This window comes from Brassica napus, chromosome C8, assembly GCF_020379485.1.
Source record: "Brassica napus cultivar Da-Ae chromosome C8, Da-Ae, whole genome shotgun sequence".
Taxonomy (NCBI): domain Eukaryota; kingdom Viridiplantae; phylum Streptophyta; class Magnoliopsida; order Brassicales; family Brassicaceae; genus Brassica; species Brassica napus.
In genome coordinates this window covers 29,119,473-29,143,590 of record NC_063451.1, presented here as the reverse complement: position 1 = coordinate 29,143,590, position 24,118 = coordinate 29,119,473, and the positions used below count along the sequence as shown (strand labels likewise).

At 37.6% G+C, this 24,118-nt stretch overlaps 2 protein-coding genes across 2 annotated transcripts; one reads left to right on the top strand and one right to left on the bottom strand.

Annotated features, from left to right (window-relative positions):
• Positions 1-24: 24 nt before the first annotated feature.
• Positions 25-3,068, bottom strand: LOC106387673 (kelch domain-containing protein 3). The gene is made up of 11 exons (XM_013827575.3): positions 2,755-3,068; positions 2,356-2,505; positions 2,094-2,261; positions 1,768-1,920; positions 1,526-1,678; positions 1,270-1,434; positions 1,046-1,186; positions 780-966; positions 492-687; positions 277-422; positions 25-186 (listed from the first exon to the last, which is right to left on the bottom strand). The coding sequence occupies exons 1-10, from the start codon at positions 2,915-2,917 to the stop codon at positions 294-296; spliced, it is 1,605 nt and encodes a 534-aa protein (XP_013683029.1). The 5' UTR covers positions 2,918-3,068; the 3' UTR covers positions 25-186; positions 277-293.
• Positions 3,069-21,574: 18,506 nt separating this feature from the next.
• LOC106383768 lies at positions 21,575-22,627 on the top strand. Its single transcript, XM_013823827.1, has one exon. It carries the CDS (start codon positions 21,575-21,577, stop codon positions 22,625-22,627), a length of 1,053 nt encoding a protein of 350 aa, XP_013679281.1.
• Positions 22,628-24,118: the final 1,491 nt, after the last annotated feature.

Genomic DNA, 24,118 nt, shown 5'->3' with positions numbered 1-24,118 from the left:
TTCTTTTGTTCTTTACTGGAACTGTGAGAGGAAGCATTACATTGCTTTTGCAAGTTGAATAACACTAAGCAGAAGAAAAATTAAATAAAAACCTAATCCTCAACAAGTCGCCAACAAAAAAAACCTGACTTTGATTCTAAACTAAACACATCCTCTCTCTTCATCCTATCTTGCTGAATCTCTCATCTGCAAAATCAAATTGTTCAAAGGAACAGAGTTAGTTAGACACAAATAGTTTTTAGCTGCATTTGGCTTCACCTCTTGTTTTCTAATCACCTTTGTTTTTCTGTTAGCTATGATGACTCTCCAGGTCCGGTCTTATTAGTAGCTCCAACATCGATTGATACCGCATTTCTAGATTCTAAAGACGCTTCATCTGTCTCAGGAACTGATGAAGATGGTGGAGCTGTACTCACATTGCCCTGCACACAGATTTTTCAATAAGTAAATTGCATTAAGAAACGTTTTTGCGGATATATTATTAAAATTACCATATCGAGCTGAGGTGTCACTGCCTCTGTGTTTATGTTAACATCCAGAGGGTTGCTGATGAGACCAATACCACCACCCTCCATGCCCATTGATGGAGAATCTTTGGATTCAGTAGCATCAGTTTGATCCTTGCTCAAAGTTCTTGGTACCTTTAAACTGTGATCCTGGTCACCGTTGGACATAGCTGGCCTCTTTCTGTACAACAACAAACAAAATTGTTCACAAAACCATGCAACCACCAGACAAACAAAAAAAAACGAAAGTAAGAAACTGATATAAGCACTCGCCTACTCAAGCTTTGGTCGGTCGCCAGAACGGAGCTCTGCTTGGTTGAAAACAAAACGCCACGAAGCACTTTCCCATTTATCATTGTTTCTATACTGTAACCAACTGGGAACCTCTGCGTTACCTTGGCTTGAAACATCATTTTCCCCTGATCAAATTGGCCATTCTTCAAACCAAAACTCCCTCTTCCTACAAATAAAAGCAATCATCATAAACAGGCTATCTTTAAATGTTTCAATATAACACTGACTAGATTGCTTAAACACACCTTGATGATCCATACTGATTCCAACAAGAGATTTATCATACAAGGAACTTGCATGACTTTGTTCTTGGCATTTCAACTTCAGTTGCTTCTTTAGAGACATGCTCCCTACATTTTGATCAAGCCTTGCATCATATCCAAGTCCTATTTAACCAAAAAAGTTAAAAAAAAACCTATTAGGAAGTAAATGCCCAATTAGCAAAGTTGAAGATAAGATGGGTGATAACCTGTGTGTAAGTAGAACATATCATCCAATGCCTCGAGATTTTTATTGCAGCCACCAACAAAGACTAGAAACCCGGATCTGTGAGGATCTAAACAAGCCCCTGTAGAGGAGAATCTAGCAGATGGCCCTTCTCCTATGGTCAGAACCTTTGACCACACACACGTATCTACAAGTAAGAATGACAATGATATACTTTACAATGGTTAATCCGAAAGCATTTGGTAATTGGTATCAAATGATCGTCTCAGCTTACTAACCAAGATCAAGCACATAGAGATCATCGTAAAGATTCTGAGCATCCGTAAACCCTCCAAACACATATAAGTTCTTCCCTAGTGAAACAGTAACATGACCAGCTCGAGGTGTCAATAACTGCCCTGAAGTATTCAGCTCCTTCCATACGAATGTATCTGAAACCCAAAATTAAAAAACTTACAATCAACCTTCAGATAAAAGACATAGACACTAGTAAGATTAAAAAGAACATGAATTTAGGAACCTGTATCAAGGATATGAACATCAGAGAGATAATAGTCGTGTCCATCTTCACCACCTATAACAACGATCTTGTTCTTCCACGATGAGCAAGTGTGACTATCTCTCGCAGATGGTGGATTCCCAATAGTAGTAGCACGTTTCCACACATAAGTCTCTACACAAGCGCAAAGCCAATTCACTTACTTGCATCAAAGAAAATGTAGCACAACCTCTAAGGCAAGAAAAGGTATTGTTTGCACTTGTTACTAATCAATGCCTAAGAGATGATGCAATGTAATAGATTCACATACCAATTAAAGAAAGCCATGGCATAAAAAACATTATTACCTGTGTTTAGTACGTAGAGGTCATTATAATAGATTTCGTCATTAACATCAGAAGATTTGCCACAGCCACCAAATACAAAAAGCCTTTTACCAACGAGCGTGGCGGTATGACCTTCTCTTGGCGCAGGCGCCTCCCCTCTAACACTCTGACACTTCCAAGTATGTGAAGCTATTAACCACAAATGGAAACAAACAAACAAACAAGCAAACCCAATTCAGAATAACTTCTTAAAACTTGAAGTACCAAAAAGGAAGAAGCTTACAAGTGTCAAGAATGTACAAATCATTGAGAGATTTGATTCCATCAGTACCACCAAACACAACAAGGTTGTCGCAGACTGTTGTACAGCTGTGACTGTCCCTAGGAGGAGGAGGCGTGCCACTGATCATCGGCTGAGTCCATATCTGCTTTGCTGCAAACATAGTGAGAGAGCAAGTAAACAACAACAAAATCATTTTAATACAAAAAAAGCTTCCTCAAAAGGGTCAGACCGTAATCAATCAAGTAATAAGATACAATGTAATGGATTAAAAGGACAAAGCTTTCAACATAAAATGTGCCACAACATGCAGGGGTGAGCGAAACAACATAAGGTTCGGACATTCTTACGAACGGAACCAAACCTAAATCCGACAAGATGGGTGTGCGGAGAGAAACTAACCAGCGTCAAAGACGTGGACTTGATTGGTTTGGCGATTGTCCGTGCCGTAGCCACCGAAAACGTAGAGAAAGGTACCTCCTTTAACGGCGTTACAAGTGTGTCCCCACCTCTTACCGGGCCCGGAAGAAGAACCCACTTGTTGTCGGACCCTTTCCCACCTCATTCTCCGGAGAAAGTGCGGGAAAACGAAAGAGTTTTTGTTGTTTAGGAGAAAGGGAAGAGGAAATCCGAAATCAAAATATTTTCTTCTGGCGATTATACATTACAGAACAGATGATAAAAGGTGATTCCTTTTTGCTTTAGGTTATATCGGAAAAAAATAATTAAATAGAAATATTAGTGACAAAGCGCAAGCTTCTTTAGTTTTTTCTTATCATGTGTTTATGACGTGTCGACGAACTATTGGTTGGTTATAGTCTCCTATAATAGTCAAATATGGGTCCCCGAGGTTCAAGGATATACGTTACAAGGATCTAATTCTTTGTTATTTTTAAACAGTTTTAATGTGATTGGTTTTAAAATAAACCTATACATTATTTACGTAGGACTTATTCTTGGGTTCACTCCTTGTTCACGAGGTTCACCAACCAATAGGATTGTGTTATTTCATATTCGATATCTTTTAAAAAAGAAAACAAAATATTATCAAATTATATTATCTTTTTAAAATTAAAAGGTAAAAATAAATAAATAAAAAATAGTAGTAATTACAAAAACAAATATTTTTAGCGTCATCAGCAAAACATTAAACCCTAAATCCTAATCCCTAAACCCTAAATCCTAAACCTAAACACTTGGGTAAACCCTAAACTCTAGGATAAATCTTAAACTCTAGGATAAATCTTAAACTCTAAATCAAAATCAATAAACACTAAAACACTCAAGGGTTTAGGGTTTAGGATTTAGGGTTTAGAGTTTTAAGGTTTAGTGTTTTTATTTAGAGTTTAGGATTTACCCAAGGGTTTAGAGTTTACCTAAAGGTTTATGGTTTACCCAAGGGTTTAGGGTTTAGGATTTAGGATTTAGGGTTTAAGGATTAGGATTTAGGATTTAGGATTTAGTGTCTTGCTGACGACGTTAAATTTTTTTTTTTAATTCTTTTTTTCTGTAGCTGCTATTTTTTTCACTTTTTTATTTTAAAAACATAATATAATTTGATAATATTTTGTTTCTTTTTTTAAAAGATATCGAATTTGAAATAATGAAATATTATTGGCCGGTGAATTTAGAGGTTACTTAGGGATAATATTTGTGATTAGTTGTTGTTTTTTAAATGTTAGAAATTAGTAATAATATAATTGATTTGGTCAATATATATGAGTGTTATATCGATTTTCTACTAACTCTTGCTTAATCACAAAAATTTGTAACGCTCTCTAACCATCATCACTGCGAACGAATTCTAGCATCAATTGTGAGCTGATTTTTCTATTTGTGGATTCCATAATGTCTGATGGCTTATGCAGTAGCTTTAGAGATTCAAAATTTTTTTTTATGTATTTCACATGATATTGAAAATTACTTTCCTATATATATCATTCATTTTCAATTATTTTACTCCAATTAAAACACATAATTTTGAAGCTGAGATTTGCGGCCTACCAAAAGAGGATCAGTCTTACTGTTAGGTTCAGCAACACAAAAGACAAACCAAATTTGTCCGGGATATATTAATATTGTGAGCCACAGTAAAATCTTAAAGTTGCTAAATGTTATAAAGTGATGAATGTCCATAACCAGCCCGGTCCATAAACCGGCCCATAACAAGAGAGAGACGGCACAATCCCTAAAGAGAGAAGCGGCGGCCGAAACCCTAGAGAAAGGAGAGAGAGAGGCGGCCGATCTGGAGAGAGAGAAAGTCGGCCACGACTTTCCATTCTTCTAGTTTTCCTATTCCTTGTTGGTTTATGATTTGTTATCTTTCCATTTATGTATTTCCATTTATCTCTCATGTAATCCTTATATAAGGAACCTCTATGATTCATTAATAATAACACAGAAATATTCAGTCTCAAACCTTCTATTTACAACACGTTATCAGCACGATAGACTCCAAAACCCTGAGACAAAACCTAACCTAAAATCCGTCACACATAAACCCTAAATCAAGCGCAACGTAAAATCGATCTATCTCTCAAACCCGGAGGAACCAGACGACGAGCCACATATCAAATTGAGGCTCTTGACGAGACGAATGCATCAGCGCAAACCGTTCATCGATCCGATCTCAGACGCGCCCACACTCGCAGAAACAATACTCAGCACCGTCTTGGTCTTTTGGAACCCTAATTCGAACCAACAAGATTTTCTAGCCAAATTCATACCTTACTTGTTTGATGATATCTTGTTCAAATTATGGTGTTTCATGTAATCTAATAATCCTTGTTTTTATTTCATGAGCTAAGAGGAATTGGTGCAAAGATCTAATCCCGAAGAACCCTAAATTGTTCTTGTTTGCGTTTCGGCTTGCAAACTCCGATCAAGCTCAACTCCGATCAAGCTCAGCTTCAGACGTTCCCTGTCCGTGATCAACGTCCTCAGCCTCAGCTCAGCTTGCGTCCAGCTCAGACCACATCCGCGACCAGACGCTAAACCCTCCGATCCCGATCAGGCGCGTCTCGCCTCAGCACGCGACCGTTCCAGCTCGTCCCATCTCGTGTCCGTTCGAGGTTCTATTGGTGGTCCGGATTTCTACAATCTGCAAAACAAAGGTAATCCTAATTTTGAGAACATGAATCGAACCTGGTTGTTTTGTAAAGATTGAAACCCTAAAAGATAATCTCTAAAACTAAAAGCCATAGGTTAAATAGATCAATCCCCTATGAGTAAATCAAAGCTCTATAAGTTCGATCTAAAACCTAAGAACGAGATTGATCCATTGATCAATTAAAATCAGAACCTTAAAGGTTTTTGAATCTCAAATCAAATCCCCTTGATCAAAGATCAAAGTTTTCGAAATCCCCTAAAACCCTAATTTTAGAAAATCGGTTTTTAATTTTGATTTGAAACCTGAGTATTTGATTGATCGCCTAAGAGCTATGATTAGGATTATTTTAAAACTTGAATCTGAATCTTGTTTAAACTGAAACCCTAATCTCGAATTTTAAAATTCCTAAGGCCTTGAAACCCTTAATCTTGATTGATATTTCTAAAGGCTTTGAAACCTTAAATTTCTCATTACTTAAAGCTTGAAAGATTGATTTAAAGAATTTACATATTAAATGAGATTTAGGTTGCTAGATTACTTGATTCTAAAATCTAGCTGAAACATTACCAACCTTGAAATTGGTAAACATAAGTTGGAATGTAACTAAGCAATAAGATTGAATGCATTATCTTGTTTGCATTTTATGTGGCCGTGTGGCCTTGCTTGATAATATTGACTTGCATTTGTTTGAATCATGATTGATTAAAAGCCGTGTGGCTTAGTCAATATCTAAGTGGCCGTGTGGCCTAGTATCCAGATGGTTATATAAACCGGATTGCATGATGATCCGATCCTTAAGATCGTTGTATCTTATAATGGCCGAGAGGTATAAGCATCACAATGCAAAGCCGTATGGCCTAAGCATCAAAGATGGACTTATGAAATCATATGCACTGATTATTTAAATTGGTTGCAAGAATTCTAAATCAAGAATTGATTGATAATATGATTTCAGATGCCGAGATTTGAACCCATGGATTATGCCATTCTAAATCTCTCGGGAGATAATTATCTAGAATGGGAAATGAACACTTCAATTGCCCTGAAGTCTAGAGGACTCGGGAAATGTATCATTGAAAGAAATGATGAAATTGAAAGTGAAAAGTTAAGAGCCATAATTATTATGAGCCATCATCTCACTAAAGAACTGAGAAATCAGTATTTACATATCAAGAATCGTCGTGACCTTTAGACAGAATTAAAGTCCAGATACACTATGGTATTATTACCAAAGGTCAAATATGAATGGATGAGTCTCAGATTCCAAGACTTAGAGACTGGCCGAGTTTCACTTTGCCTTGTCCAGGGTCGTGTACCAACTGAGATTATGTGGAGAAGAGGTAACAGATAATGATTGTCTATTAAAGACATACTCCACATTCCATCCATAAGATTTGTTGTCAAAACATATCTACATAGAAAGAGGTTCTACCACTTACAATGACCTGATCTCTTGCCTAACGGTGATTGAGAATGACAAGGTACTAAAGAGGAGCAGTGAGATGAGATACCTTGATACAAATAAAATCGATATAGATCAGGATGAATCCAAGGGAGCCGTGTCCAATATAACTCAAGGAGTGGCCGGCATGTCTATTGACTAAGAGGGATCTCGACATTTTATTTTAAAGTCCTTGATTTGTGATTTGCTCTAACCTAATTGTCATTCACGATTTTATATATACAATGGAATTGGTTTTGAATTCATTATCTTGCCTGATCTTACTTGAACATATGAATGATTCTATTTTTGCCTAAAGGGCATAATATCCAAGTAAGAAATAGTGAAAGAGGTATAGTAAGCCTAGTAAATAAACTATGGCTAAGGCATTGCCTATAAGGCATTATACACACCCAATAATATGTGACCCATTGAGTTATAATAATATGGTTTCTAAATAGAAACAATGGGTAAACAAAAGGAATCAAGTTCCTTCAGATTTTGAAAGAAAAGTCGCCTAAGACCTTATAAGAAAATGGTCAAAACTACACCTTATGATCTCTACTGATTATAAACTATGCTATAAGATCAGTATGATAAGAGGCAAGAGAAGTGGTGACTATACTGATATATCCCACGAAATTTTACACTATATGGCATGATAGGATTAGCCATCCTAAAGTCTAAACTTGATGCAAAGATTGGAAAGACACAGAGTTATCCCGTAAAAAATCTCACGTTGTGAAACATGTACACAAAGGGAAACTCATTAGGCTTAATTGTCCCAACCACCACGGCCTTATAGTATGGTCATGAGGGGGAGAGAGGATAAACCCATGATCAATACTACAAGTTCGTGTACCACTATGGTCTAAAGACCATGTTACAAATGGCTCGGCCATAAAAGGCCATTCCTCGGCCGTAGAGGCCAGGTTTTAAAACAGCCAAACCATAAGGCCATTACTCGGCCAAAGAGACCATGTTATGAACAGGTTGGCCGCAAGGGCCATAACCGGCCAGAGAGGCCATTACCATAAAATGTTCGGCCATGTAAGCCATTACCTATAAGACTAAGATTCTAAAGTCTATAAGCTTGGAGACATTATGTTTTACATGTATAGAATGGTCATATGCATCAGGCCATATAAGTGAGCATAGATATTCCCATCTCAGATTGAATAACGGGTCATTAAACCAGACATACACCATCTTAAGAGATTTTGAATAAACCACCACATACATATATGTGCCGTCTAAGATGGAACCTCAGAAGAGGATTGGGAATATATAAGAATAAGATCTTCTCCACGAATTCAAAGGACCGTGAGCCAAAACATGGGTGATTAAAATAGTGGCCAGGTACGGATTGCATGAAACAAATGAATCTGAATATTAAAGGAGAAAGATTATAAGCTGGATAAAGAATGTTAAAAGTACGAATGGTTTTAACCATCATTGTCTTGGCAAAGATCCTCGGACTAGAGATTATAATTTAAGACGTCCAAAGAAAGATTATAAAGATAGCTAATTGAGATGCTAATCGAAATGCCAGACACTGACCCGAGAAATGACTAAACCAGCTTAGCACCAAATGAATGTCCTAGAAGAGACATAATCAAGTTGCTATAGAGTCTATACAAGATAGACCAAGTGTTCCATAAGATAAAGGAATCTCGGATAGAAAAAGAATGGTGCATAGAATACAGATCTGAGATTATAAGAGAAACCATACCAGACATTGAGAAAAGGCTGCGCAGCTACACATCTAAGGTACCAAACCATGTAGTCTTGGGACGCCAAGCTACTAGGTAATAAAGGTCCTGGATAATAAGATCTCAAATCCATTGGATCATGTCTGGAACATAATGGAACCACATGAAAGTGTCGACACACACATACATGAATGTATATAAAAGATGCATAAGAGAATAGCACTTGAACATAAAGAGATGAACGAGGATCATGAACCCACGAATGAGTACTCATACAATCATAAAAGATTATATTGAAAGATAAAACGTGGAGGTTCAAAGTATCTAAAAGAGAGATGAGCGTATTGGCCATATACATATACATAAACGCCATCTGATCAACTAGTGAAATAGATGGATCTTGTGAGGTAATGAAACCGTGAGAGAAGACACATGATCACGAGATCTAGAGTGTTCATGTCTTCCTAATAACAGCATTAGATTATAGCTTGTTACACAAGGTACTCACAGAGACCAAAGGAACATATTATAAGGAGATAAACTCCTATGTGGTGGATGCTGCTACAGATTTTCGAAATTGACAATGGTCTGGTCATAAGAAAGAAATTAGATACAAATGATGTAGTAAGCAGCATATGGATCACTGGATAAATTGAAAGAAAAACTTTGTTCCTAAGCTGATTCATGGACTGAAAAGCAGCTGCATATAGTATGTAAAAGAAAGTGATCACGCATGATCTTGGAGTTGTATAAAAGACAATCCAATAACAGTCCACATATATTTGAAATTCCTTGTGTTTGTACTAAACCTAAAAGAGGTTAGAAGACTGATACAGAACGTATCTGTAGGCGTCCGGTCCTTCGACTAAAGGCGTCCAACCCTCTGGCTAAAGGCGTCCAGCACTCTGGCTAAAAACGTCCGGCCCATCGGCTAAAAGGCGTCCGGCCCTTATCCCTTGATCACGGACTAGTAGTACAAAAGATCAACCATCAGGTTGTAATCCGACATCAGATCCCCTAAGTAAGGATCCGGCATAGCAGAATGGTCTACTGCCGTATAAACTCCACAAGGCTTTGTAGTGAGATTAAGAGGAGGTGTCTAATCTGTCGGATACCAAAGTATTGTAGTCCATAAAGCCCGTTGAAGTCCATGACCTAATATATATTTCAGTGTGTGATATAATCCATAGCAACAGAGGTCATGAGACACCATCAAGAGATGGATAAAGGACTACAATGTCCGAGAAAGATATGGTACTGCCTAAAGCAAGAAATATCGATGTCCACATGTGAGATACATGAGAGTGTTCGGCCACAGAGCCATAATAAGAGATTATAAACTCACAGCAATGATCATTGATCTTGAACACTCGTGAGACAAGTAGTGGACACGTATGGACGAGGTCTATGACTCGAACATAGATCGACCAGATTGATACATGGTCGATGGTAATTATAATGGCCAAAGTAAAGAGTTTGACAGTAGACAAACACGCCTAGAACATGGACACATGCAAACACGATTTGCAAAGACCAAATAGTAATCTCCGAGGACAATATGGTTCATATTGTTTAGCACACATGCTTTACCGGGACACTCGATGTCAAGAGACATGAGAAACGACCTAAGAGGTCGAAGTGGTCTAGATACGGCTTAGTAATGAACTTGGCCGATTACTCCCTTCCTACATATACAGGAAAGATCACGCACCAGATGCGTAGAATGTAAAAACCTACACTGAGGTTCACATCAGGGGGAGTAGTGCATGTTGTACTCTTTTTCCTTCATCATGGTTTTGTCCCACTGGGTTTTCCTGATAAGGTTTTAATGAGGCAACATGAAGCGTACTACAAATCCTGTATGGTTATGGCATCCAAGGGGGAGTGTTATAAAGTGATGAATGTCCATAACCAGCCCGGTCCATAAACCGGCCCATAACAAGAGAGAGACGGCCCAATCCCTAAAGAGAGAAGCGGCGGCCGAAACCCTAAAGAAAGGATAGAGAGAGGCGGCCGATCTGGAGAGAGAGAGAAAGTCGGCCATGACTTTCCATTCTTCTAGTTTTCCTATTCCTTGTTGGTTTATGATTTGTTATCTTTCCATTTATGTATTTCCATTTATCTCTCATGTAATCCTTATATAAGTAACCTCTATGATTCATTAATAATAACACAGAAATATTCAGTCTCAAACCTTCTATTTACAACACTAAATCATTTGAAGAAATATCTCCTCTGAGATGACCAGTACCAAGCAAGGTCGCCAGGGGTTCAGTATCGTATTGAATACACCTTTTATTAAACACAGAGGTTTTCTGCACTTGTAAATTCATACATCATCTAAAAGACTGAGAGCACGAAATTTGTTAAAGCTTTCAAACCTAGGAGGAACATCTTGATGCAGCTGCCAAGAGTTCATATTAAACGTGAGATCATCTACATGGTCTACAAAGGCGTAAACCCTACTACCACCACGGTGCTCAAGACCTTGGACTTCAAGGCGTTTGACAGTGTTCCTTCCGGGATGGAAGTAGAAAACGTAAACCGCTTGGACTGATAATAGTCATCCATCAAAACAATTTCGCCTGTAGCGGTCACTCCAACTGCGTAACCGCCAACTCTACTGATTTATTACCATCAGGAAGAGTGAATAATTGTTTTGACCAATCATGTTTCTCCACATCCTCTAGAACCCACATGGTCATACGGGAAAAACGTGACCAACTAATCCGACCTAATTTGCCCTTATAGTTAATCAATCTTGTAGCATAAACATGAGTAAATTCTATGTCCATAAACTTGAATTTCTCAGACCGAACATCAAAGCAAACTATATAGTAAGTTGCTCCTTGAACCAAGTAATATAGAACTCCATTGATGCATATCCCCTCGGACCAAGGATGATGGTCTAAGGGAGAGTTGATCTTCCTCCACTCAACTTCTCATGTTCCTAATGTAAAAACATTAAGAACATTGGACCGAGATAAATAGGTAGCATTGGATGACACTACCTTGAACACTTTGTCAATAGGATCATACCCTAAAATCTCTTACTGCCCGTCCTCACTCTAGGTAAGAACCCATACTGTACTGTGCTAGGGTTACATATCACATGCTCTGTATACTCAGCCTTCTCATCCCTGACCTCTTTTGACATACGACGTAAACAGAACAAACCAGAAGCATGACCACACAGTTCCAGCGGCATGTCTTTAGATAACTTCAACCGAACAAAGGTGGCTGATGACGACAACGACTTGTCATCAAGCTGAGTCGACGAAAAGAAGAGAAAATCATTATTGTTCCTAGAGCTTTTCACGGCGAAGAAGAGACTAGGACGAGTGGAAGACTTAGTTAGGAACAGCTCGGTAAAATCTGCACTGCAAAGTATGGACCTCCATTGCTCGACACGCAACGACACCTCGCTATTGACTTGACAGGCAATCTAGAGAATATCTCGTGAATAAGTTCAAGAGGGATTGAATTCATCATCATCAGACTCTGAGAGTGAGAGAGAGAGAGAGAGAGAGAGAGAGAGAGAGAGATAAGAGGGAGAGAGAGAGGTGAATGCAAATCATTGTAGGTAATCTTAACCTATTTAATATTAAAGCATGATTACTGGGGGTTCTTAAGGTGAAGTTCTTAGCGTAATATAAAAGATTTAAGAGCACCTCCAATGGGCAGAAATTCTAAAAATGAATATGTGTATGTATGTATTGTATATGCGTATGTAGTTGTAGGGTACACTAAATAGTGTAAAACCCCTATCCAAAGGTTCTAAAAGTTTTGTTTGTAGAACCTTTGGGTAGGGGTTCTACACTATTTAATGGACCCTACAACTACATACACATATACAATATATACATACACACATATTCATTTTTAGAATTCCAATGGGTAGAACCCCCATTGGAGGTGCTCTAATAGCCGTTTCTTAGTTTTTTTAGTTAAAAATTAAGAGACAGGTTCTTATATTCCGCTAAGAACTACACCCTAAGAAATTCTCAATAATCATGCTCTTAGTGTTCGAGACCTAGCTAGGGCTTTCATTACGAACCAAGCCAAATCGTGCATGGTTCAGTTGATTTAGTTCAATTTCGGTTTAAAGGCACAAGGAAAAATACCATATTATTTCAATTTCAATTTCGGTTTAAAGGCATAACTTAATCAATACTATTAAAATAGAAGGCTTTTTTTAAAGTACCCTCATGTTTTAACAATATTTACAAGACAGTGCCACTAGATTATTTTTAAGCTACGATTTTAATTAAATGTTTTTTTTTTGTTTTTTCCATAAATCGCAGATAACCATCTCCTAATTCTGTGTGATCTTTTTCTACTTCTTTAGTTAATTTACAAAGTGTAGTTATAATTTAAATACAACTATCCTATCCTTGCTATATGAATTAAGAGTTATTCTTGGGTTCACGCCTAGGGTGAACCTCTAGATTCACCAACCAATAGGATTTTATTATTTCAAATTCGATATCTTTTAAAAAAGGAAATAAAATATTGTCAAGTTATATTATGTTTTTAAAATAAAAAGTAAAAAAAAATTAGTAGTTACAGAAAAAAAATTAAAAAAATATATTTTTAACGTCGTCAGCAAAACACTAAACCCTAATTCCTAATCCCTAAACCCTAAATCCTAAACCCTAAACCCTTGGGTAAACCCTAAACCCTTGGGTAAACCCTAAACCCTTGGATAAATCCTAAACTCTAAATAAAAACACTAAACCCTAAAACGCTAAACCCTAAATCCTAAACCGTAAACCCTAAACCCTTGAGTGTTTTAGTGTTTAGTGATTTTGATTTAAAGTAAGATTTATCCTAGAGTTTAGAGTTTACCCAAGGGTTTAGGGTTTAAGGATTAGGATTTAGGGTTTAATGTTTTGCTGACGACGTTAAAAATATTTTTTTTGTAATTGCTATTATTTTTTATTTATTTCTTTTTATCTTTTAATTTTAAAAAAGATAATATAATTTGACAATATTTTGTTTCCTTTTTTAAAAGATATTAAATAAGAAATAACATAATTCTATTGGTTGGTGAACCTCTAGGTTCACCTTAGGGGGTGGATCCAAGAATAAGTTATGAATTAAGACTTTTTCTTGGGTTCACCCCCTAGGGTGAACCTTTAGGTTCACCAACCAATAGAAAGTTGTCATTTTAGATCTAGTGTCTTTTAATTAAGGAAACAAAATAACTTGCCAAATTATATTATGCTTTTAAAATAAAAAATAAAAAATTAAATAAATAAAAATAACAATAGTTCTAAAAAAAGATTATTTAAAAAATATATTTATTTTTAAGATTTAGAGTTTAGTGTTAAGATTTATAATTTAGAATTTATCCAAATGTTTAGTGTTTTTCCAAGGGTTTAGGGTTTACCTAAGGGTTTAGGGTTTACCCAAGGGTTTAGGGTTTACCCAAGGGTTTAAGGTTTTCCCAAGGGTTTAGGGTTTAGGATTAGAGTTTAGGGTTTAGTGTTTTGTTGACAACATGTTTAGTGTTTTTCCAAGGGTTTAGGGGTTTACCTAAGGATTTAGGGTTTACCCAAAGATTTAGGGTTTAGGATTTGAGTTTAGGGTTTAGTATTAGAGCTTAGGGTTTAGTGTTTTGTTGACAACATTTTTTTTTTTTGAATTCGTTTTTTATATATTATTTTTATTTATTTTTAAATTTTATTTTGAAAAAATAATATAATTTGCAAGTTATTTGGTTTCCTTAATTAAAAGATACTAGATTTAAAATGACAATTTTCTATTGGTTGGTGAACCCAAAGGTTCACCCCCTAGGGTGAACCCAAGAATAACTCATGAATTAATATACATCGAATGTTTAAAACCTTTGGTTAACTCGGTTTTTATAAATTTGTGCGCGCAGACCAACTGCGTATCTACGCTTTAGAGCAAAATGTACGGAAGGCAGAGAAAGATAATAATAATTACGTAGAGCTTTGATTCAAACATGGGAATACAAGGTCAAAGAATCAAATGAGGATTGAAAATGTTGGTCACACAAAACCTACGACAACATGTTCCTCGAGGTACAATATTTTATACACGAACTTCGTGTTTTAGTTTGTTTGCTTGGTTTTGATTAGATTATTTACTTTGGCTATAATTGATGATATTATCAGAATTATTTTCTCTGCAAGCTTCAACACTAACAATTACTTATTCAGATACAGACGAAACTATAAACTACCTATGGTCTGTTTTTTTTTAAATTCATGACTTATTTAATAATATTAAGTTAAAATTTTAACAGTTGGGTATAAAAAATAGCATCTTTTGAATAAACTTTTATATACAAAATTCCAATATTTTTATAAAATAACGAGATTGACAATAAAGATTTTGTTGTTGTAACTTAATACATCTCGAAAATCAGAAATAATATATTGTTGTAACTTAATATATCTCGAATAATCTATATCCCTAGAATATTCCTAATTATAAATGATTTTAATATGTTTACTATCCTATTAATTTTCGAGCGATAAGAAGTATATAAATATCGAATCAAACACAACAAATATAATCATTATAAACCTTCAAACTCTCCTATTAATTTTCGAGCGATAAGAAGTATATAAATATCGAATCAAACACAACAAATATAATCATTATAAACCTTCAAACTCTCTACCTTAATCTACACTTATGAATTCCGTTATCAAAATCAGCAACTTGAGTGATGTTAAGACTTTCAAATATGCACGGAGATTCCAGGTTATTGTGGTTCATACATGTAAGTCAAACAATCCCGAAAATGGTTATTCTCTTGAGATGGTCTTAACAGACGAAAATGTAAGCTATATTCACTACCTATCGTCTATTTTAACTATGTTTAATATATGAACTTCAGCGTCATTTTTACAGACGAAAATATAAGCTACATTCACTACCTATCGTCTATTTTAACTATGTTTAATATATGAACTTCCCTACCGTCGTTTAGATGGATTATGTTTCGTTTCTCTTTCTTGAATCTATTTAGTATCCTGATCTGCTTTTGTCAGGCTTTGCTTTTGTTCAATGTGCTTCATCTATGGCTATAAATAGATTTCTTTCATATGAGTATCGGTCTTTGCTCGGCTTATGAGTAAAGTATCTCTGTTTGGAAAAAAAATTAATGGATTTGGAGTTGCTTTTTTTGATCCAGGTGAGAATCAGAGGCTGGCATTCTTCGATGGGAACGGTCCGACAATGTGTCTCTCTTTAGATCTATCAGATTTTCCTCTATTTTGATCTCTGGCGAGTCAAGTTCTTCAGTCCAAAAGCATTTATTACGGGCAAAAGAGATGTTGCTCTGGGAGTACAGGGATATGGAGGATCGTGGCTTACGGAAGAGACGAAGACATCACCAGTGGTTCGATTTCAGGGAGGACTTCCCGTCGGTAGACCAAAACAGATTTGTTTGCCACGTAACAAGCTCTATTATTAGTGGTTCTCACGTGTTTTAAAAGCAATTCTGGCCTCTAGACTTAACAACTTTGTACTCTCTTTTTTTGACACATAGCAACTTTGTACTCATTTCCTGGATTTTGAGCTTTATAAAATGATATGTTGACAAAAAAATGTAAAATATGATCTACCTACAAGCGATCGAGCTATACTTTTCTCTTCAATCCTTTTTCACATTTACTCATGATTAACATTATTTATATTATAGTTTCTCATAAACCTTCTTCTCTATTAACTTTATAGAAACAATGTTTCTTTCCGCAGACTACAATGATATATAAACATACTTTTCAGAATTTTATACATGAGGTAACAGTGGTTTCCAACTTATTTGAATCTGTTGCTAGATGAAATGAGTAAGATGATAAATATGAACTATGAAGTAGTCTATACAACCAATCTTTCATAGATATATCTCTATCATTGTTAGCTTTCATATTATTACAACCAGCCCATATGGTTTAGCTTTGATCAGCCAACAAAATTAAATATATTCCCATATTAATATCAGGTGTAAATATGGAGACATGTTTGAAACTCCACGAATTTTGTTAGTATCTTAGAAAATATTACCATCCACAAAATATAGGAACTTCCATAATCTCCTACAGTTATAATATCCTATCAGTATTTTGTGCAGTTCAAGAAATGTATTCGTAAGCTATATATGTATTATAGATATTATCATACCTAACATTTTTTTTATGATATCAATGTTTCAAGAAAAGTTCAGTCATGTATTCTACAAAATCATTGTTTTAAAAATGACAACAGTAATAAATACTTATTTTGTTTCAAAATGGTACATATTTTGAGATTTTCACACATGTTAATAAAGCATATTAAATCTTAGTATTAAATGTATATTTTTTTGTGATTAACTATTTTACACAATTCTTAACCAATCAAAATTCAATTAATTTTTTTGAAGTTTACAATTTACCATTATTATTTAATAAAAATTGCACTGGAAAGAAAAAAAAAATATTTTTGAAACAAATTATAAACCGTCGATTATACAGAAGTTATTTGAAATTCACAAAAAAAAAGATTATACCAACAAATTTATGCTTCGGCATATAAATTGAAACCAAAATCGAACTGAAACGAAACAAGAAAAGAGAAACCAAACAAAAAATAACAAAACCAAAACTTAATCAATGCTCACAGATATTTGAATGGTTTATATTTCTCTCGAACATAAAAGCCAAAATAAGACCGAGAATCGAATGGGTACCCAAATCTCCAGAATACAGTTTATATACCTAAAACCATTGATATATTTAGATTTAAAATTATCACATATTCTAAATACTAATTATAAACCGATTTATCCAAAAAGCAAGTGACTCTTTTATACAACCATGCCTTTGCCTTATTTAAAATCTATATTTTTTAATTACTGAAGTTATTCCATGACATACCTTTTATTTCAATAAACTATATATTACTTGATTCCTTTTCCTTTTCAACGGAAATACTTAAACCCTTTCTAAGTTTACATAATTATAATTAATTATATTCTTCAAATATATGTCATCAAATAATTGTAAACGTTTCATACATTAGTAAAGAAACTATCTATAATATAGGCAACATCTATCTATATATATATATATATATATATATATAATTTTTTGTCTCACTCCTGTTGCGCCACACAGGCATCCACATAGGAAAGTTGAAGTCCCAGGCGTTGACACGTGTCCCGCACATACAAAACGCTACACTTAAGTCACCTTACGCAACGCATCATTTCATTTTTTTTTTATCAAACCATACTTCCATTATACTGAAACGAGTTTAAACTCCATTATAGGAGTATACAACAAGGCCATAGCAAGCCAAACAGACAAATAAACTGACTGAATAATAGAGAGATAGCTTAAGAAAACAACTTACAAAAGAAGGCCATAAAAACTGCATAACAACAATTTCATAGGCTTTTTGACAAATTGCATCCAGTGTAACCCAAAGGGTCACAATCACTGCCTCAAAGGCAGAAAAATGCACTAGCTGGGAGGAAAATCCTTGCAATACCAGCAATGCTTGTTCATCCAATTCGCTCCATACATGAGGAAATATTGGGAAAATAGACTGCTCCAGACAGGAAACACCCAAGAGAAAAGTACTCGTCTCAACCGGCTTCAACAGAAGGAATACCATAGATAGTGTTTCTTCGATCTGCCACCAAGAAGAAACACACACCAACATAGCACAAAGAGCCAGATTGAACACAAGAAACAAACTGCATACTGCAGTAGAGATTGGCACTGAGGCCATATAGATGCTACTAACGAGCACAAGAGTAGAATCTAAGGAGAAAGACTCCATCGGAACATCACAAATTAAGACCAGGATCCACATATCCAGTGCCTCCCATACAACCCGTGTTTCATACCATTCAACAGAATAATGAACCGAGAGTGAAGCGCAGAGGCAAACCTGGAAGAGAACATCAGGACATGATCGAAAAGGAGACCACACTGTGCGCCGGTGGTATAACAAACTGCATCCAGCAGTACATCGACGCCCAGAGACAAAAGATGAGACACCAACAGACAAGTGATGAGTGTCTCCGCCTCTCATCTTACTCGTCAAAATTGGCGAATGAGACTCCAGATCTTGGATTTTGGGAAACGCATGGGATGAAAGGCTGGCGGCGGCGTTGAGGAATTGAAACAGAGCGAGAACAGAGGAAGCGTCGGGAGGGTCTGGTGGGTCCGGCGGAATGGTGGGAGAAAGAGATTCAAACCAAAAAAAAGCTTACATGGTGGTGGGTCGGGAAGAGGCCTGAAACGCGACGGGGCAGGAGCAGTCATCATCAGGAGCATGGCGGAAGAGAAGATCTGCTTCAGGAGGAGGAAGGCTGAACGGCGGAGTTGAAGCGGATGAGATCCGTCAAAGCGGCGTGCATAGGAAAATGGGCCTGAAAGGTTTTACCTAGGGCGAACTTACGCAACGCATCATTTCATTAATACTATAATTTTTGTGTTTGTTGGGCTTATTGTTTTAGTGTTTTACCCATAAAACTTCGTTACACGGCGGCGCCTGTTCTGCTTCTCCGAACTCTGAAACTGCTCGAGTTATGGTTTTATAAATATGTCAGTACTTCTCCTCCTCAAATCATATGTTTCTCCTATTTTAGTATACATATTCACGGTGATATGTCTAAATCGATGATGTTTTGGTCCGATTTGAAGTCCGGTAAGTTTATCCCCATATCTTGATAATCGTGTTTTCAAATTATTCCGTCGATCATTTCCATGTTTGTTGATACTAAGATTTCTGAACATGGATGTCTCAGGCGACTATAACGCAGGCCACCATTAATGCTAACCGGCGTCCAACATTCCGACCTAGACTCACGGCCGGTTCGATGTGTTCAACAGCCGGTACTATGATAGGGTTCGTGTTTTACAAAAATGTTAATAAATCTGTAACTGTCGAATAAATACACATCAGCAATCACTATTATGTTGATAATCAGAGCCATTGTAGCTAAGCCTTTCATTGCAGTACCCTTAGATCTGTGAGAAATGCTCTGAGTAATGGTGAACAAAACAGATAGAAGAGTTCGAGGATCTGGGTCCAGCGAGTTGAGTAGTAACACAGAAAAAAGTTTGGGCGCTCACAGCCTGACAGAGCACACCAAACGTTCACGTTGACACGAGAGTCTCGAGCTCCGGTTCGTATTGCTTATCATTTTTATTTTTTTTTACGAAGAATTTTACTTTGAGTTCATCACGACTTATAACATTTCCGAACATACATTTTCATCAGGTGATCATACCGACATTGCATCACAATTATCTCACGTGAGGTCCCGATCATTAATTAAGAGGAAATCATATGGCACAAACATGATTCTTATCATGCCCACGAGCATGCGAGCTCAAAGAACTTGGAAAGAGATGCACTAAATGTTTTTACTATAAGGAGATTGAGAAGTTTTTGGAGTTGGTGTACCGTGGCTAGTATCCGCCGAAGCTTTACGTTCTTATTTATTTTCCGTTATCACTCACGTTTCATTACGTTCAGTTTCCTTTTAGTTTTTTTTTTTTTTGAATTTTCTGCTATCTCTCCTTATATAATCTAATGATTTCAACTCCCGTTTTAGTCTGAAAACTTTTATTTAAAAATAAAAACCATATACGAAAAACATGAGAGGGTTGAGAATTGACGTCGAACGTACATATATATCTTGCGAAGCACTTATATATAAATACAAGAGAAAAAGATAAAAATAGCACTAAATCAAGTTTTTGTTCTCAAAGTAGCACTCAAGGTCAAAAGTCACAAAAATAGCACTTAATGTTTTATCAAAAGTCACAAACTTAGGGTTTAGAGTTAAAGGGTGTGGTTTAGGATTTAGGGTTTAGGGTTTAGAGTTTAGGGTTTACGGTTTAGAGTTTAGGGTTTAGGGTTTAGGGTTTAGGGTTTAGGGTTTAGGATTTAAGGTTTAGGGTTTAGGGTTTAGAGTTGAGAAATGAGGTTTTGGGGATAAGATTTCAAATTTTGAAAAATAAAAAAATTAAAATTTTCAAAGGATAAACTTAGAAATGTGCTATTTTGGTCATTTTAGTTTTTGAGTGCTATTTTTGTGATATTAACTTAAAAATGTGCTATTTTGGAGATTTGCCCTAAATACAATTCAGAACCGAATAAACCACCTCATATAATAATGGCGTGATCACGTAACACATTGAAACTTGACCACGCGCCCGACGCGCCCGACGATTTTCTCTCGACAAAGCAAAAACGAGATCTCACTCGTTTTCTCTCCACCGGCGTCTCTCCCGACGTCGGTCGCCACCGCCGACCATGACGAAGAAGAAGAAGCCCAAAGACAAGCCACCCCGCATCAACCCCTCTGTTTCCACCGCCTCCTCCACCGGTCCTGCCGCCTCCGCCTCCGCGTCCATTCCCAGCTCCCCTCCATCGGTTAAGTCTACAGACCTCGCCGAATCAAAGCTACCTGGTCCTATTAATGCTCCAGCTAGCTCCTGCCCTGCAGATTTGCCAAGTTTCCCACCTCTCGTTGTTGATGAGTACGGAAAACCTAGCTCTCAAACCTCAGCTATAGAACTTCATGTACCTGAGAAAGGAACAAATGAGGCTACCTCTGAGCATCCTGGCTCTAGAGTGCACCCTCAATCCGTTGAACAGCCGGCTGATGTCGTACCCTGTTCACCTAAAACAAACCTGCAGCTTCACAACCAACAGGGAGCTAAGGTTCAAGCGTCTCTTTGGAAAGAGAAAGTCAGTCCAAACTCCGGAAGATTGGACCCTGAAGGATCGTCGTTTATACTGGACTCAGGAGAGGCTTGCGTCACGATACCAAATTCTGTGATTGAGCGTAACAAGAAGGCCTGGGATAGCTTCATAATCGGTTAGTTTTATGAAGAGGCACCGGCTCGAGGTGCTGTCCATGCTATTGTCAATGGTATATTGAGTAAACACAGACGCGATATCTCGGTCTCGAAGATGGAAGTAAATGCTTTCCTTTTCCGGGTTCCCTGTCCGAACGCTCGCCGCCGCATTCTTAAGCAATGCCTCTGGCAAGTAGACGGCCAAACAATGTTCGTCGCAAAGTGGTCACCAGGGATTACGCCTGAGAAGCCATCTTTGGCGTCTGTTCCTGTTTGGTTGGACTTTGTTGGGGTCCCTCTGCAGTTCTTCAACAGAGACGCCCTTAAGGAAATTGCAGGTCTTGTTGGTCACCCAATTTGCTTGCACCCCTCCACTGAAAACCTTACAAACCTGGAGGTAGCTAAGGTCTACACTGTCATAGACCCACGGAAGCCACTACCAGAAGCGGTGAACGCCCGTTTTGAGTCAGGGGAGGTGATTCGTATAACAGTATCTTGTCCCTGGTTGCCGTCTCTTTGTTCTCACTGTTCTCAAGTGGGTCATACGATCTCGAAATGCCCTGCTGCTCCGCCACGGTGTGAAATTTGCCGCTCAGTCAAACATGCTACTTCATCTTGCACTAGGACGAATGCAAATTTAGACCTCTCCAGGATAAATACTGACAAGCGCAAAGGTAAAGCTCCAATCAAGAGCCAACTACCAATCGTTGGTATTGGGAATAGTGACATTAGGCGTGTTGGGAATGCTCCTAAAACTGCTCCCAAAACCGCTTCCAAACCCAAGAAGGTGCCAACCAAGGAGTGGGTTCCTACTGATAGCAATAAACAAGACCTTCCTCGTACCAGTGGTCTCCCGGTGATTGCTCAAAGTTCCAAGGTTCCTACCGACACAGGCTCTACTCCAACCTTCAAGAAAAATATTTCTGGTTCTAGAAATGATATTGCTCTGGGGGATTTCATGGTGGACCTGCACTGTGGTGGTTTAGGAAGTCTAGCCAAGTCCCCTGCCGTATCCAGCTCTGATGAGGATGACCAGAGTTCAGAGGGCTTGTCTAACGAGGATGATGACCCGGATGATGAAGGAGATCAGTATATTCAGGTGATTTCTCGTTGCTCTCGTAAGAAGAATAAAGGAAATGCTAGGGTCAGGGGCCCTTTAAAGCTCTGATTTTTTTTTTTACCCTCTATGGATATTTTTTGCTGGAACGTTAGAGGGTTCAACGATAAAACTAAACGTCGCGGTTTTAGGAAGTGGTTACGATTAAATAAGCCAATCTTCGGTGGCCTGTTGGAGACTCATGTTGGTCCGCCTAAGGCTGCATCTCTCATCAACAGGGTTTTCCCCGGGTGGCATTTCGAATGTAATTATGAATTCTCGGATTTAGGTAAAATTTGGCTTCTGTGGCATCCTTCTGTTTCTGTTTCGGTGCTCCAGAAGTCTCTTCAATGCATCACGTGTTCGGTTAAGCTTCCTTTTGTCTCCACCGAGCTTGCTGTTACTTTTGTTTACGGCTCTAATGATAGGAAAATTCGTCGTGACCTGTGGTCAGACTTGTGTTTCCTCTCCTCTTCTCCTAGCATCACCCAACGTCCTTGGACTGTCCTAGGAGACTTCAATCAGATTCTGGACCCCTCAGATCATTCAAAAGCTGCGGTCATCTCTTCCTCTCGGGGTATGCGTGACTTCCTCAACTGTATTATCTCTACTGATTTGTCTGATCTCCCTTACTGTGGCAACGAATTTACTTGGTCCAACAACCAAGGTGAAAGTGTGATATCCAAAAAGCTGGACAGAATTCTCGTTAATGATGGTTGGTTGAGGCTATTTCCAAACTCACTTGGTGTCTTTGGGGATCCTGGCATCTACGACCACAGCCCCTGCTGTGTTTTTCTTGATACTACCAGACCCAAGGCAAAGGCCCCTTTCAAATTCTTCTCAATGCTTAATGATAACCCAGATTTTGCGCCTCTAATAGCTGAGTGCTGGTCTTCCCTGCCTTTCCATGGCACGATGATGCTTAGAGTTTCAAAGAAACTCAAGGAACTCAAGAGCATTATTAGAGCTTTCAGCCGAGAGAATTACTCGGGAATTGAAAAAAGAGTAACTGAAGCTTTTGAAGAGCTCTCTCAGTGTCAACAGATTGTTTTGTCTTCTCCAACGCCAACGGCGAGCTTAAATGAGAGAATTGCTCATGGCAAATGGGTCAACCTTGCTCGGGCGGAAGAGTCATTCTTTTTCCAGCGGTCTCGTGTAACATGGCTTGACAAAGGAGATGTTAACACTACCTTTTACCACCGCCAGGTCAGAACAAGACTATATCAGAATCAGGTTATTTTCTTGCAGGATGATTATGGTAATGTGGTTAATTCGAAGGAGGATATTATGAACCTGGTTGTGTCGTATTACGAGAATCTATTTGGCGGTGTCTCTCCTTCCACTGACTCTTCTCTGGAGGACTTATCTCAGTTAATCTCCTACAGATGCTCCCCTTCAGTTAAGGAATCGCTGGAAGCTCCGTTTACAAGCTTGGACATCCAATCAGCTTTTTTCTCTTTACCGAGGAACAAAGCGTCGGGTCCGGATGGCTATCCAGCAGAGTTTTTTACTCATCATTGGAAAGCAGTGGGGCCTGACTTGTTTATGGCTATCCAGGAATTC